At 35.3% G+C, this 17,935-nt stretch overlaps 1 protein-coding gene across 4 annotated transcripts in view; it reads left to right on the forward strand.

Moving 5' to 3' along the window:
• GRAMD1C (GRAM domain containing 1C) overlaps positions 1-17,935 on the forward strand; it is a 97,612-nt gene that overhangs the window by 74,062 nt on the left and 5,615 nt on the right. For all 4 annotated transcript variants that reach the window (XM_032852244.1, XM_032852245.1, XM_032852247.1 and 1 more), the window contains 8 exons: positions 469-606; positions 7,294-7,412; positions 8,783-8,925; positions 9,683-9,786; positions 11,332-11,508; positions 12,617-12,674; positions 14,447-14,557; positions 14,769-14,874. In XM_032852244.1, the coding sequence (XP_032708135.1) occupies positions 469-606; positions 7,294-7,412; positions 8,783-8,925; positions 9,683-9,786; positions 11,332-11,508; positions 12,617-12,674; positions 14,447-14,557; positions 14,769-14,874 (956 nt within the window). The remainder of the gene's footprint in view (positions 1-468; positions 607-7,293; positions 7,413-8,782; positions 8,926-9,682; positions 9,787-11,331; positions 11,509-12,616; positions 12,675-14,446; positions 14,558-14,768; positions 14,875-17,935) is intronic.

The following is a 17,935-nucleotide window of genomic DNA, read 5'->3' on the forward strand; positions in this document are numbered from 1 at the left end:
TGGAAACATTATTCAGCCTTCCAAGTTAGTGAGTGCAACAAGTGTTAGAGCCATTCATGACTTAATATATACTGAATATATGAACATTTAGAAATAAGTCCTGCTAATTGCTGTGGTAGATACATTCCTGTGTGTCCCAGTATTAATCCTATCACTTTTGAAAGACTCTTGAGTGACATATTATGGGAGTTTGATATCATTTAAGTTAGGTATTTTTATATCTTTTGGGTTTTGGTGACTGAAACATTGATCATATATAGTTTCATTAGATATATATTATGTATACTTACATACAGTACCTATGTATATAATGCCAATTTAGAGTTTTAATAGTGTTTTGGAATGTGCTGATCATTGTAATCACATTTAAAAATCATTTTGTAACAAAACAAACAAAACAAAATCTTGAAATTACCATTCCTTGGTTTCTTCCCTTTCAGTCCTGTGTTTTTTTTGTTTGTTCCCCAGAAAATGTTCCTGAGAAAGATCTTCATGGACGACTTTATATCAACCGTGTTTTTCATATCAGTGCTGAAAGAATGTTTGAATTGCTCTTCACCAGTTCACGCTTTATGCAGAGATTTGCTAATTCTAGGAATATAATCGGTTGGTCTTGTATTTATCTAATGATAAATATGGGAGAATTTTGTTATCCTTTAAGAGTTGAGCCTATATTAATGATATATGTTGTTGGTGGGGGGAATAAGGCTTTGATTTTATTTTGGTGATATATAAACTGGTATTTAAGCATTTTGGTTAAATTTACATGTGAGCATTGACTAACTGTTCAACTAGTCAGATCCTACCTACAATTAAGTTCAAACTCTTTGAAACTAAAACTCCATTTATTTATTAATGTAGCAGTTCATTTGGGTTGAACCTTATTTAAAAGGATTCTATTGTGGAGCAATTGGATTCTAGTAGGGTATAAACTTGTATAGTCACTTTGCAAAATGGTTTGGCAGTAAGCTGAACATAAAAATTCTCTCTGACTCTGCAATTCTACCAGTAAGTATGTGTCCTTCAGAAATGGATACATGTGTGCTCTGAATGACATGTACTATAGTGTTCATGGCAGCATATTTATAATGGTCCCAAAACAAAACAGCCCGAATATCCACCAGTTACTAGAATGGGTAAACAAATTGTGTGTGTTTACAAAAAAGAATACTATATAGTAATGAAAAAAAGCGAATTCCTGCTGCTTTTAACAGTATTCGTAAATCTCACAGATTTAATGTTAAGCTAGAGAAGCCAGACACAAAAGAGTACATACTATGGTTTCTTAATATAAAGTTCAAAACAGGCAAAACTAATTTATGGACACAGAATCAGCATAGTATTTACTGTGTGGAGTGTTGGGTGGGTAGAGAGTGGGAGGGAACTTCTGGGATGTTGGTAAAATCTATCTTGATCTGGGTGATGGTACACAGGTGTGTTTTCTTTGTGCAAATTCATGGAGCTATACTCTTTGATCGCAGTGTCTATGGTATATCTCAATGAAAATACAAAAGAAAAAAGATTCTAGCTAAGAAATTAGTTATACTTATGAAAAGGATTCTAGGATGCCTGGGTGTCTCAGTGGGTTAAAGCCTCTGCCTTCAGCCCAGGTCATGATCCCAGCATCCTGGGATCGAGTCCCTCTTCGGGCTCTCTGCTCAGCAGGGAGCCTGCTTCCTTCTCTCTCTGCCTGCCTCTCTGCCTACTTGTAATCTCTGTCTATCAAATAAAGTAAATAAATAAAAAAAAATTAAAAAGGATTCTATGTGTTACAAGTTCTATTTTGGTAAACATCTCGAATAAGCTTATAGTAGTTTGAAACTGATTTTATCCTAAATATTCCAGAATATTTTATAAACTTTGGGAGCACATGGTTTAGCTTGCTATAATTTTATATAGCAAACAGCAGCAGAGATTCATATAAGTTGAGTCATTTGATATAGTCAAAGAGAAAGTTATTCTACAGTCAATTTAAATATAGTTCGTAATTCAGCCACTTTATTAACCATTACATATTACTGCTTTATGTGCAACTCCTATGTAAATATAACTATATTTGTAGATTATATCATTGATAGCTTTTGAGCCCTGTGATTATATTAAGAATTTCATGTTTAAAAAAATCATTTTTTTCTGTTCTTTTAGTTTTACGAATGCGGAGTATTTGGGGGATACAAATTTTCTTCTTCCCTCAGTAGCTTATGTTTAATATATCTCTTCTGAATCTATTTTGTATTTTCTTGCTATTCATATCTGTCTAGAGAACTTGATATTTCAGAAGGGTTGGATATGTTATTTTTCTTAATATTCTAAGATGATGCCTGTTGATACTGTATTGCCATTTTAATGGCTCAAAGTTCCATGAGGAACTAACTGGTACAAAATGAAATTTGTTTTTTTTTTTTCTTTTTCTTTTCTTTCCTTTTAAAAAAATAGATCTTATTTATTTATTTGAGAGAGAGAGAGAGAGAGCAGAAGGAGAGACAAAGGGGGAGGAAGAGAGAATCTCAAGCAAACTCCATACTAAACACAGACCCCAACTCTGTGCTTAATCCCAGGACTCTGAGATCATGATCTGAGCCGAAATCAAGAGTAGGCTGCTTAACTGACTGAGCCAGCCAGGCACCCCTCAAGTTTGTTCTTTGACTCACAACTGTATTAGTTGTCTGATAGCATATTTAGCTTCAATATGGGTCACTACGTTTGCTATCTGATGTTACAAGTGGCTTTTGGAAGCAAAGGCTTCTGGCTAATTACAGGTTTAAACAGTAATAGGAATGTTGCTATTTAGACCTAGAATTAGTCAGAAGGTTTGCTCCCAAGGAGATGATTTGTTTATGATTGCGCACCATTCTGCTCTCTTCTGAACTTGTTACCTGGTAATCAAAGTTCAGTGTTTTGAGAGTGGGGTTCAAAGGCTTCTTTTTATTTTTATTATTTTAAAAAGGTTATTTATTTATTTATTAGAGAGAGAGAGAGAGCGAGTGAGAACAAGCAGGGGAACAGCAGAGGGAGAAGGCGAAGTGGGGCTCAATATGGGGCTCCATCCCAGGACTCTGGGATTGGTCTGAGCCAAAGGCAGACACTTAACCAACTGAGCCATCTAGGTGCCCCACAAAGACTTCTCTTTAATAATATTAAGAAATAGTTCTTTTTTAACAGAAAGATTTGTGTAAAGTCAGTTTGTGGATTTAATCTAATTTCAGCACTAAGATGGTACTATTAGATTTTTTTTAAATTAAGGAGCTTTTAAATAACTATTTATTTAAATTTGTGTTTACAGCTGTGTGACACTACTTTTATAATTCAAAACTCAGTGTTAAGTCTTTCTATTCAGCTTTTTAATTTTGGAAATTATAAATCTTTAGAAAAGTTGAAAGAATAGTATAATAAAACCCATATAGCCATTCCCAAGATTCACCATTTTTTTTTGGTGGCAAAATGTACATAACATAAAATATACCATTTGAACTATTTTTTTTTAAAGATTTTATTTATTTATTTCACAGACAGAGATCATAAGTAGGCAGAGAGGCAGGCAGAGAGAGAGAGGAGGAAGCAGGCTCCCGTGGAGCAGAGAACCCAATGTGGGGCTTGATCCCAGGACCCTGGGATCATGACCTGAGCCGAAGGCAGAGGCTTTTAAACCACTGAGCCACCCAGGCACACCCCCCCTTTTGAACTATTTTTAAGTGTTCAATTCAGTGGCATTAAGTACATTCACATTATGCAAACATCATCACCATCCATCTCCAGAACTGTTTCATCTTCCCAAACTGCAGCTCTACCTATTAAACCATAAGTCTCCGTTCCTCCTTCTCCCAGCTGCTGATGACTACCATTCTACTTTGTGTCTTTATAAATTTGACTGCTTTAGGTACCTCTTATAAGTGGAATCACACAATATTTGTTCCTTTGTGACTGGCTTATTTCACTTAGCATGTCTTCAAGGTTTATCTACGTTGTAGCATGTGTTAGAATTTCCTTCCTTTTTAAGGCTGATTACTATTATATTATGTATATATAGCACCTTTTGCTTATCCATTCATACATTGATGGAGTTTTGAGTTGTTTCTACATTTTAGTTATTGTGAATAATGCTGCCGTGAACAGTGATGTACAAATATCTGTTTGAGTCCCTGCTTTCAGTTCCCTTGGGTATATGCCTAGGAATGGAATTACTGGATTATGGGTAATTCTATGGTAAGCTTTTTGAGGAATGGCCATACTGTTTTCCAAGTGGTTGCATCATTTTACATCCCCCCGCCCCCAGCAATGTGTAAAGATTCCAATTTTTCCACATCCTTGCCAGCACTTGTTATTTTCAGTCTTTGTAAAAATAGCCATCCTAATGCGTGTGAAGACTCACCAATTTTTAAAACGTTATTACATCAAAGGATTCATAAAGTATTCTGCAATTCTTGCTTTTTATTACTTTATTTCAGTATATCAAAATGACACGTGTCCTTTGTATATTGTTGCCATTCTTCTTATAATTTCATCCCCAATTTTTCTGTCATGATGAGCTTTACTTAGGTACTGGGGGGCTTGATTATTCAAAAATATTGTGAATTATATGATATTCCGATACACGATATTCAGTAGGATTGTTGGTGACGTTGGTGACAATATAAGTGGAAGACATACTTTTATCCTTGTTTATAGTTGCTTTGTTAACAGCAGAATTCAGTGATATCTTAAAATTCTGTTGCTAATTAGCAATGGATTATTTGTATAATTTCTTGAAATAGGCTGACATGATCAGAATAATTTTTGGAAAATTATTTTAGATTAAATTTTGATCTTCTTTCATATACAACTAAATAAATTATTTTTTACAGCAAATTCTGTATGTTAAGGGTGCCTGGCTGCTCAGTGAGAAGAGCATGCAACTCTTGATCTTGGGATCATGAGTTCAAGCCCCACATAGGGTGTAGAGATCATAAATAAATAAATAGTGTGTATATATAATATATTACAGAATTTTGCATGGTAGATTCTATAGTTTGTGATGCTGTCTTTTTAGTTCCAAGATTTTTTCAGATACTGAAAAGGCTGCTTTGGGGTCCTTCAAAAAATCTGGAGACCCAGCTATATGAAAGAAGTGGAGTAAAATTGCCTATATCATAAAGCTTGCTTCATTTTGTTTGGATGATGGGTAATGGGTTAGTTAAAGGCATCTGTATTTTAGGATGTTAACAAATAGCAGTCAAGCATACTAATTGCCTAAGTCCCTGAGTGCTAACAGCATTAGGTGATTTAGTCAAATCTTTGAAAAGAGTTCATGATGCCATTACCTGTATATTCCTAGTCTTTGCCTTGTTAAATGATCTTTGCTGTATGGTGCTATAGTCTAAAATATATTTCTGTTCAAAGTATGTTTTTACTCACTGTGTTATTATTATTTTTTAATAAAGATTTTTTTTTTTTTTTGAGAGAGCGCACAAGTTAGGGAGGGGCCAGAGGGAGAGAGAGGAGGAGAAGCGGACTCCCTGCTGAGCATGAGCAGATCTCAGTCCCCCCACCCCCGCAAGATCATGACCTGAGCCATAGGGAAATGCCTATCTGGCTGAGCCACCAAGGTGCTCCTCACTGTGTTATTATTAAGCAAATAAGAATTTTAACCAAGATATTGCCATAAATTCAAAGAGATTTTCTTACAGCTTTCTTACTATAGAAATGTTATATAGTTATTTATATTCCATAGCTCCCTCCTTGATTAAAGATTTTGACAGATAAGCTATTAACATTACATGATTTCTTATTAACATGGTTTTTCCACAAGCTGGGATCAAGGTCTTATTTTTTTTTAATTTTTCTTCTTTTTGAGAGTCTTGTTTTTACATAATGGCAAATGTCTTTCAAGGTTTTGTCCTTAATAATGGGAATGTTAAAAAGTTGTTCTGTTTGTGTTTGATAAGGCAGGTGCCATTACTTCTCTTTCCAGGTACTGGGAGCTTCAAAATGAAGACTCCAGATGAAACAACTTTTAATTTGTTGTTAAAGTGTATTAATAGACGACAGTTTAGAAGTAAATGAATCAAAGATGTGGAATATGTCATATACAAGAATAGTGCCTTATGTTTAATTTTACTTCAGTGTTGAAATGATAACAGTCATAAGGAAGTTAGAACTGTCCAAAAATAAAAATTGAAATAATTAAAAACTACTTCTTTCCATTAATCATCAGGGAAATGCAAATCAAAACCACAAGGAGATACCATCTCACACCTGTTAGAATGGCTAGAATCAAAAACACAGGACATAACAAGTGTTGGCAAGGATGTAGAGAAAAAGGAACACTTGTGCGCTGTTGGTGGGAATGCAAATTAGTGCAGTCACTATGGAAAATAGTATGGAGCTTTCTGAAAATATTAAAAATAGAATTATGGTATGATCCAGTAATTCCATTTTTTGATCTTTACCCAAAGAAAATGAAAGCAATAATTCAAAAAGATACATGTACACCCATGTTTATTGCAGCATTATTTATGATAGCACAGATATGGAAGCAACCCAGGTGCCCATCAATTGATGAATGGGTAAAGAATGGTACATATGTGTGTGTGTGTAGATATATATAATGGAATATTACCCATCCATAAAAAAGAATGAGATTTTGCCATTTCCAACAACAGGGATGGGCGTGGAGGGTATAATGCAAAGTGAAATAAGATGGAGAAGGACAAATACAGTATGATTTCATTCATATGCGGAATTTAAGAAAACAAAAGAAATAACAAAGAACAAAAGAGACAAAAAGCCAGACCTAAATACAGAGAACAAATTGGTGGTAGCCAGAAGGAAGGTGTGTGGGGGCGGATGAGTGAAATACATGAAGGGGATTAAGAGTACATTTATCATAGGGGTGCCTGGGTGGCTCAGTGGGTTAGAGCCTCTGTTTCCAGCTCAAGTCATGATCCTAGGGTCCTGGGATCATAGCCCCGCATGGGGCTCTCTGCTCAGCAGGGAGCCTGCTTCCCCTCTCTCTGCCTACTTGTGATCTCTGTCAAAGAGATAAAATCTTAAAAAAAAAAAAAAAAGAGTACATTTATCATAGGTAAAGTATAGAATTGTTGAGTCATATTGTATACCTGAGGCTAATATAATAACACTGTATATTAATTTCAGGTGTACAATATAATAATTATATAATAATACAATATAATATGTACAAAATAATATAATAATATAACAATATAATAAGACAAAAAAACCTACCTCTGATTCCATTTTAAGTCATACTCTTCAGATTTTTAGAACCAACTCTCTTTTTATGTTTGCTGTTATTAGATGTAGTGTCCACCCCTTGGAAAGTAGAACCTGGAGGTGATCAACTGAGAACCATGACCTACACTATAGTCCTTAATAATCCACTTACTGGAAAGTGCACTGCTGCCACTGAAAAACAGGTATGTCTACTCTGTCAGTATTCCAAAATATCATATGTGTGGGGCGAGAGAAGATGCCTGTCAGTCACCAGTTTACAAGACGATTTTAAGAAATAAGTGGCAAAAAAAAAAAAAAAAAAGAGGGAGGAGAAACTGTCAGATTAAAAGGAGATTTAAGAAGCATATCAACCAAATCAACCCAATCCTAATTCAAACAAACCAACTAAAAATATATTTATGAGATTTGAGGAATTGCTAATTTTTATATGTAGTAGTGGTATTGCAGCTATGTTTTAAAGAAAAGAGTATATTTTAAAGACACAGTAAAGAAATTATAAAGAGATACACTGGCATATTTAAGAATAAAATTATACTGGTATCTGGGGTATCCTTTAAAAGTAATCTAGCCAGGCAGAGCATGGTGGTGGAGGGAGGGAGTGTGGGGATGGGATATGGACGAAGCAGGACTGGCAAGAGTTAATGTTGTTCAAGCTGGTTGATGAGTTTGTGAGGCTTCATTACACTTCATTTCTATTTTTGTGTATGTTTGAACTTTTTCATAATAAAGGGTATTAAAAAGAACAGTACTGGAATCCAATTACAGGATCCCATCAGGAGTTAGGGCCAAATAACTAGAGGCAGCAGTGATGTATGGGAAGAGATTATAAGATACTCAGTGCTCTCCTCAGTGGCCAGTGTAGCACTGTCTGTCTAGTGGAGTTCGTGTTTGACCAAATTGTATTGAAGTGTAATGTATCTGTTCTGCAAATAGAAAATATCTTAACATCTGAACTAGTTTTGTGGTTGTGGCTTTTGCCCAATGTTAAAAAGGACTTAAAATTTTTTTTTTTTTCAAAAGATTTTCAAACATTTAAGAAATGTTTGGTATTTTGATATGGGGGTCTTTGATAACCTTGAAAAGCTATGATTAAAATGAGGAAGGCTTGGTCATCAAACACTCCAAATTCTGTTTTGGGAAAGCTGTGTTTTCTTTGGTCATCCTCTTCCTTCACTATTTTGGTGAAGGGCGATTGTTAAATTTTTAAGAATTTTGGAGTGGATCCTCGCTTCGTTCAATTGAATTTTGAATTATTCCCCTATCGGGAACATTTAAAATTCTTTGTAAACTAATAACATACACAAGAAACTATAAATTTTCTCTTTCTTCCTCAAACCTAAAAGAAAGAAAAAAATGATTATGCAATGAAATGGCAGAGAGGCAGCAAAATCTACTTCTGTGAATCCTATCTTCTCAATTCATAGACAGCACAGCCAACATGGAGGCTTTTCCAGTTTGAGAAGGAATTCTAGTTATATATATTCTAAATTGGCAAGGAGTTTAATATATTAAACTTGTACATGCAAAATTTTTTTAAATCTTATTTTGGCAGACACTGTATAAAGAAAGTCGGGAAGCACAATTTTATTTGGTAGATTCAGAAGTTCTGACACATGATGTTCCCTACCATGATTACTTCTATACCCTGAACAGATACCATATCATCCGATCCTCAAAACAGAAATGCCGGCTGAGGTGAGCTATTGTAAATGAGTGTTTTGGTCAGGCTAGGTGAGATTATATTCTGGAACATACATATCAATCCTAAAATCTTAGTAGCCTTACACAACCAAGCTTTATTCCTTGTTCAGATTACATGTCCATGTCAGCAGAGGAATGGGGTTCCTCACTCAAGGCCACATGGTAATGAGTGCTTTGACATCCTGGAGCAACACAATCCAGAATATGTGTTACTGCTGTTGCTACAGGAAGAGAAAGTTGTAGAACTGTGTTCACAGTCCAGTGGCCAGAACTAGTCACAGGGCCCTATTTAATGTCAGGAGCACATGGTTAGCACATTGTTGCAATGGGAAATCAGAAATGGTTGAGCATCAAAGATAGTGATGGCCCACCATGGGCTTTGCCTGGTCTTAGCTAATGTAGTTACTTTCACCTAATTTATGACCACTAGAGATTTTTTATAAAAGGCGTTTAGGAAATTTAGAATTTATTTTGAGCCTTTATTGCTATTTAAGTAAAGAAAACTCGGGGCTAGAGATAGAAAAAAATGAAATGCCAAGTACTTAGAAGGAAAATTTCATGAAGTTATTATTAGCAGCATACAGCAATTTTTTAAGAAGTCCTTATCAGTGAACAAATTTTCTTTTATGATCTAATGATTTTGAGTCTTTTTGGCTTTCCACTGAATATAATCTTACACTTAATTGCAATGTTAATAGAACTAAATTCTTTCCTTTAAAGAATTATTCTTCTTTCCTCCTTATTTTCTTAGAGTTTCCACTGATTTGAAATACAGAAAACAACCATGGGCCATTATCAAATCTCTAATTGAAAAGAATTCCTGGAGTTCCTTGGAGGACTATTTCAAACAGCTTGGTTTGTAAATTTCTTCATTTATCTATTTTTGTAAAGATAGTATTTATTAACAAAACAGATTGATTCTTCATTTGGCTTCATAACTGGAACTAGTAGATGATGTTGGATTGACTCACAACATCTAACGATACCCCACTTGGAATTTGAAAACTTTTAATTTTAATTGGTCTAACAAACACTTACATTATGTTTATTATATGCCAGATGTGTTTGTGTGCTTGATAAATATTAGTCCCTTAGAAACCTGTGGGGTAGGTATTGTTATTTTTTCCCATTTTACTAAAGAATAAATATTGAAAGAGAGAGAAGTTAAGTGACTTGTCCAAGATCACAGTTAGGAGCTATCACAGCCTCTTCAAGGAGCCAAGGAAGCTGACTGCAGTGAGAGACTGTGTAACTTGATCACAAATACGTACTTGTGCTCCTTGGTGCCTCCCCCCACCCCGCCCGCAGTCCTTAGGAATGCAGCTTCCCTGGGTTTACACAGGACCACTTAGCAATGGTAGGTATCATGTACATGTATGGATTTGGTGGCGATGGGTAGTAGACTGGGGAAGTGATATTGTTGTTACATTTGGATATTCCTTAAAATAAAACATGACAAAAATATATATATACATGACTATAAATTAATTCTTTTTTTTTTTTTTAAGATTTTATCTATTTATTTGACAGAGAGAGACAGCAAGAGAGGGAACACAAGCAGGGGGAGTGGGAGAGGCAGAAGCAGGCTTCCTGCTGAGTGCGGAGCCCGATGCGGGCCTCGATCCCAGAACCACGACCAGGATCATGACCCAAGCTGAAGGCAGATGCTTAATGACTGGGCAACCCATGCGCCCCTATAATTAATTCTGGTTAAAGAAAAGCAGGGTCAGTCAGTTCAGGGTAAACTAAGTCTTCATCATCTAATTTGTTGATTATTTTCCTTGCTCTTCTCTCTTGGCTATTCATTATTAAACTCTTAATCAGGAGCAAAGAAAATGAAATTCAAAAATTAGTTTGGCCACTGGATAATGAACTTCTAATAAAAAATCTGGTGAAGGAAAGGTTGAAACAAATGACAAAAATGAGGTTTTTTTGTTGTTTGTAGATTTTCCTTATTAGGACTTACTTTTTTACAAACCCTCATTGAAAACTAGACCTATAATATGCTACTTCTTCCTTTGATATTGACAATCAACTACCACAAAATATCTTGGAAGTCTTTCTAATGCGCCAATGTAAGTGGGTAGCCTGTTGTTTTCATAACTGAAATCATTATGTTAATATTTAATATAGCACATGGTGAATTTGCTCTGATGATCCCATCATTTATTAATATAGATAATTCTTCCTAGAGTAGTGACCCCTCATTATAGGATCACTTTACCCTCCAAAACTTTTTATTAAGAGTAAGGTTTGGATCTAGGCCATGAGAACTTAAAGTTACCAAGGCTTAAAAAAACACAACAAAACAAACCCCTAAACACAAAACAACCCCTCCTGCCCCTGTATCTTATAGTTGAAGTTTCTCCACTGTCTAAAGCTTTCTTTTTTCCTTCATAGAATCAGACTTGTTAATGGAAGAATCTATGTTAAATCAGTCCACTGAGGACACCGGAAAACTTAGTGGCTTGAGAAGGAGAAGGCGAACATTCAACCGAACAGCAGAAACAGTTCCTAAACTTTCTTCTCAGCGTTCTTCTGGAGATGTGGGCTTAGATGCCAGAGGGGATATTTCAGGTAGCTGCTATCGGGTAAACAGAGATGGAAGATTATAGTTTACTTACATCAAGCGGAGTATGTGTCTTGTTTATAGACATGTCAGAAGTTCCTCTTCTTTTTTTTTTTTTTCACTTTTCCTCTTCTTTTCTGATAATGTTTGAGTTCTTTAAAAATAACTAATGTATAAATGTAAAGAAGCAGTTGCAAAATGGCAGGCATATGGCCAGTCGATGTATTTTTTGGGGCCCGTGTGATATTTTAAAAATTGGATGTTTTTATATGAAAACTCAGATCTGACAGTTCTGGACTCAAATCCCTTCACAGCAAAAATCAGTCAGAGCTTAGTAGTAGCTTCTCCAATAGACAGAGCACGTGCTCCCCAAGTCACCAGTCCCTAGCACTGTCCCTGGCTGCTAGATGCTTCACTCAAGAATTTTTGACCTCGCATATACAGACATTTGATTTCTACCCTTGAGAGTACTAAAGTGCTTGTATGTTTTTAATTCTTATGTACTCTCAGGTCCAGTCCAAAAAGTTCCAAAGATGGAATTTGACTTTTATTATCCCCACTCTCAATTTTGAAAACACCTTGTCTCTACTGTTACTTCCTCCCTCTCAGAGCTATAAAACTCTCTTCTTTCTCACCGCTCTACTTATCAATTTATCTTCTAAGGCTTATATCTTAGTGTGAATGTTTATCTGCTATTTAAGCTTAATAATATTTTAGTTTTGGAATTTAAAAGTTAGGGCAACAGAGAACAGGTGAGGATGATTAAAAAACTTTTTTAAGGGGAGAAGCATTGTACAAAAACCCAGCTTAAACATTATTTGCAGAGATGGAACTTAGCTAGAGATCATACATGATACTTTGAATTGCTTATTTTAGAGCAAATTAATTTTTAATATAGGCTGAATTTGTAGGACCGTTGTAGGTTTTCTTTTTGTGGATTTGTTTCAAATTAGTGAAGATACTAGAAATCAACAAAGGGTGTTGGGAATTTACATCAAGTTGTCTTTACAAATCATGTAAAAATTTTCTTCTCTAGTTCTTTTCAAATGAAATTAAATTTTAACCAGTGTTAATCATAATCCTGTTCTAATATGTTTTTCTGTGTGTGATCTGCAGGAAAGAAAAAGGAAATAGAAAGCTATAACATTGCCCTTATTGTGGTGATGAGTATTTTGTAAGTATATGTTTTGAGTGCTTATTTTGCTTGTGTCTTCACATATCTTTTAATAGTTTCTAAAAGAATTTGGATTTGTATGTTCTTGTGTAAAAATTGCCACTATTTGACTAATTTATAAAATTAGTATATATAAAATATATATAGTATATATATACTATATATATATATTGTATATATAGTATATAAAAACTAATCTATAAAAACATTAATTTTATATGCTTCAATCTGATAGTTTTTTATTTTCAGGGGAATTACTAAATTTGAGCAAATGCCAAGTACACAGCCAATAAATATTTTTAATTAATTAGTTAGTTAATTAGGTAGGTTTCATACATGGAGCCCAACACAGGGCTTGAACTCATAACCCTGAGATCATGACCTGAGCTGAGATCAAGCATCAGATGCTTAACTGACTGAGCCACGCAGACACCACTAATGTTTTTTTTAATTAATCTGACTTTTTTCTACCATCATAGATTTTTATTGGAAGTTCCATAAACTTAAAGAGAATATTTATTTATGTAGCTGGTGAGATCCCAATAGTGTTATTTTGCACTATTTAATTAGACCAGTGATTCTTACCCTTTAAGATCACTTTCTAAAATGCAGACTTCTAGACTCCAGTCCCAGAGATTGAGTTAGTAGGTCTTGAGCAAGAATCTACTCAGGAAGACATACTTAGACTATTTTTTACACGGCTGTATTTGAGTATTGAGGTAGTCAATTAGATTTAATTGAATTGGTTCTGACTGGGTGATACACTCTTGGTGAATATTTTTTGGAATGAAGTTCTCATACCAGCTGCTTTTTCTAAATATAGATTTTAGAATGTAGAAAATGTTTGATATACAAAAGGTTTTCATATGTTCCTTAAGTTGGTTTGCTATGACAATTTTGAATATTAAATATTATCAGTGATCTTTTATGGTACTATGCAAAAAATTTATAGTCAGATGTTGAAATGTTGATTTACATACGATTTCAGTTCTTGCTCTTACCTTAGGTCTCATTTTTAGCAAAATCATCTTCTGGGCAGGTACAGATGAATACTATATATATTTAAGGGTAAGCCAATATTTTAACAGAAAAAATAAGATATGATGCCACCTACCTGTTTGCATGTATGTATAATAAGAAATATATCCATCAATTGAAAGTCTGCTGTGAGAACAAATAGAGCAAGTTCATTAGCATGTAACATTTTATATATGACAACATTCATGTATATTTGGGATTTGATACTTCCTTTGTCTAAGTTGAACTAGAAAAAATTTTTGCTGGATAGTAATTTAAAAAATATGTTTTGGTTTTCCATGGGAGTAAGGTGCCAGTTCATATATGTAAGATCAAGTCTATATTGATCTTCATTTCCTTTTTGAAGTGCAACATTATGGGTGTATAATTGCTTAAGCTAGAGGCACCGAAAAATAGATCTGGAAAGCTTATCTGGTAGATTTCTAAGCTGGTGGTTGCACCTCAGGTCTGGCTGGGATTCCTCCCAGAGAAGAGAGATATCAGGGACAATCCCAACCTGCTTTCTTTGAGGACTTTACTGTCACTCTAGTTACTTTTCAACCTTTTCTTCACTATTTAATACCTAAATATAATTATTTCATATAATAAAATAGGAATAACTGATTTAAATAGTAATAATTGGAAACTACTCTAGAACAACATACATTTTTAGAGTTTTGTGTGTATATTCTATATGAGCCGAGCTTTAGGCCTGGACGAGAGTGAATTAACCAGGTATTATTTGCTCTGCCTAGTTTGCTGTTCCTAGTTCTGTTGAATGTGATGCTGTTTCTGAAGCTGTCAAAGATAGAATATGCTGCTCAGTCCTTTTACCATCTCCACCTCCAAGAAGAGAGATCTTTACAGTAAGTCTTTCCCCCCAACCTGTTATTATTTCAATAATTCTTTAGTTGTAGAAAACTTAATTCTGGTTTAGAGATTTGGATCTGCTAACTGTTCTGTAGTCAGAAAGTTTTTTTGTTTATTTGCAAAGTTATAGGACATGAATGGTTTTTAGAAATGAAAGATCAGAAGCTATTCCCGATTTTTAAGGTTTTGTTTTTTTATTTTCCCCAGTTTAGCCTCTGATATGGTGTCAAGAGTGGAAAATATTCAAAAGAAAAAAGACCAGGCCCATCATTTAAAAGGAGTGCTCCGAGACTCCATCTTGATGCTCGAACAGGTACTGTAGGACTTAGTACTTTCATAGAGGTATGAACCAGCTGCTCCTCTGGTTGTGAGATGAGTCACAATACCATTATTTGAAGAAAGTCCCCTCCTAGAGGCAACTACCCTTGCCCGTTTCTGTATGATGCATTTTACATGTATAGTCACTTGTATTTTTTTCAAGATCAAAGCCTATTGTATACACTGTTGTATGCCCTCATTTTATAATTAGTAATATATTTTGAAGATGTTTCTTTATCAGCATGAACATTTGACTCTTGAATAATGGTGGGGTTAGGGGTGCTGACACCTACATAGTCGAAAATCGTGTATAACTTTTGACTCCCCAGGAACTTAACTACATATAGCCTACTGTTGAGCAGAAGCCTTACTGATAACACAGTCAATTGTTATTTTGTATGTTATATGTATTATAGGCTATATTTTTATAATAAAGTTAAGCTAGAGAAAAGAAAATGTTATTAAGAAAATCATAAAGAAGAGAAAACACATTTACAGTGGTGTCCTGTAAAAAACTCTGTGTACGAGTGGTCCCATGCCGTTCAAACCCATGTTGTTCAAAGGGCAACTGTATACATCTAACTCATTCTTTTTATTGATGCTTCTGTATAAAAATTTATGCTTAATAGTAACTCTTTTCATAAAAATGGTAGGTCCTGTATACACTGTTATTTTATCTATTATCCTTATATCTTGGAGATGCTTTGATATTGGCATATAATGGACTTCCTCTTTTTTTAACAACTGCATAGGATTCAAACTGTATAAATGTGGTACAATTATTTCACCAGTTCTCCATTGAAGAATGACCATTTAAGTTATTTTGATGTTTTGCTATAAACATTTATTTCTTGAACACAGTATTATCAGTATGTGCTACTCAGTTCCATGAACCAAAGCTTAGGATTCCCTTTGAAAAATAAAGATTACTGTTTCCATTATGATATAGTATATGCATACTTTTCAAGATTGAAAACTGGAGAGTGGTGGAAGAGAAGAAAACCTATAGTTCTATTATTCAGTCATTAATATTTTGTTTCCTAACATTGTTTTTTCTGTGCATTGATTTGTTTTTTAGAAGATCCAGTTATTGAGCATTTTTTAGGATATCACGTGGGGCATTAAAGATGACACCTTCCACTAGGCATTCTTCTAATGCACAGTAGCTACAGCTGCTGGTGACATTCTCCATCCTCCCTCCCCTGGCAAGAGTGGGTCATATTTCCACTTTTCCTCCTCAGCGTCCTATTTCCCCAACTTTCTACTGATAACCTTGCCTCAGGAGGAAAGAGAGTTTTTCTCTCCTTCTGTACCCAAATCTACAGATCTCCAGTCGCTGCACCCCATCCTCTTGTCCATGCCTGTCAGAGCAGTGCTCTGCCTGTAGGGAGATTACCAGCAGGTGTTAGTGGGAGACTCCATCCATCACTCTCCAGCCTCCTGTTTTCATTTTCCCTGGTCAGCTGGATCGTTCCCATCTGCGCATGGTCCTGCTGTGCGCTCTCCTACATTAAAGCACCCACACCATCCATATCCTTCTCCTCCTGCCCATCTCTCTCGCTGTCTTTCACAGTCTGGCTTTTTCAGAGTTGTCTGCTGTGGCTGTCACTACTTTATCCTTCATAACCCATTCACTTTTTTAAGGTTTTATTTTCACCAAAGTGACTCCTTCACATGGTTAACTTTTCTACAAGGTTTTTTCAGAAAAACAGCAGTCCCACTATGTACTTTGCCAAACACAACAATCTTTAACTCTTTTAGTTTCTTTTTGTGTTTACCTCCATGCTTATAAGTAACAAGCATGTATTGATACTTCTTGATTTTTCAGTTTTAGACATGACCTTTTGACCTCCTATTATGGAAGACAAAGGTTTTCTTTTCTTTCATCTCTTCTTGTCCTCTTTTCTGATTCCCCCATCCTCCCAAGGAAGTTTTAATTTTGGTGAGCTCAATATCCAGTGTTTGTTTTGTTTTGATTAAGTTTTCTATTCTGAGCTGAGCCATGGAATAAACCATGACTACTTTTTCTTTTCTGTGCTTTTTCTTATCCTTGAAATTGTTTTATGACAATTGATTAGTTTATTGTATTATTTATAACTATCTCATCTCCTGCAGCTCTGCCTCTTGTAACCTTCATTCACCTCGGGTATTCTATGAGTGGAGCCTTCTGACTGGCTCTGGTCAGGTCCAGGGGCCCTCTCTGCAGATGCAAAGCTTTCAGCCTGGGGATTCCTGTTGAGTACCCTCTCTGTTTCCTATATCCAGAATGTTTTCTACTTTCTTGGTTTACTCCTTTCTTTTAGTGGAGCACATCCTCTAGTAGCTTCCTGAGAAAGAGAACGTGGAGGTAAATATTTTAAGACTTTCCTAGTGTGAGAAGTTTTTATTCTGTCCTTCCCCTTGATGAATAGTTTGGCTGGGGATAGAATTTTAGCTTGGAAACAATGTTCCTTCAGAGCATTGCTCCATTGTTTTTCAGCTTCCAGTGTTGAGAATTCTGAGGCTGTTACCATTTCTCATTCTTCAGTCTGGACACTCAGGCCCTTTAGTTCTGGGAAATACTGAGTTACACAGTTGATGATCTCCTCCCCTCCACTCTCCCTCTTCTGACTTTCTAGGGCTCCTGTAATTCAGATGTCTGCCTTCTTTTGGACAGGCTGTCTAATCTTCTTATTTTTTCTTTCCAGCTTCTATCTCTTTGCTTTTTTGTTCTGCTTCCTCAGAGTTCCTCAACTTAATCTTCACATTCTTCTTTCAATTTTTGCTAACAAGTTTTAAATTTCAAAGACCTATTACTTTCCTGAATTTTCTTTTTTTTTATACCATTGTGATCTTTTAAAATGACTATAGTATCTTCATCTCTCTGATCATATTACTGATGGTTAATAATTTTTTTTTAATTTTATTTTTTATAAACAAATAATATATTTTTTTCCCCAGGGGTACAGGTCTGTGAATTGCCAGGTTTACACACTTCACAGCACTCACCAAAGCACATACCCTCCCCAATGTCCATAACCCCACCCCCCCCCCCCCCCCCCCCCCCCCCCCCCCCC

This window comes from Lontra canadensis, unplaced genomic scaffold, assembly GCF_010015895.1.
Source record: "Lontra canadensis isolate GAN:19392208 unplaced genomic scaffold, GSC_riverotter_1.0 scaffold6, whole genome shotgun sequence".
In the NCBI taxonomy this organism is placed as follows: domain Eukaryota; kingdom Metazoa; phylum Chordata; class Mammalia; order Carnivora; family Mustelidae; genus Lontra; species Lontra canadensis.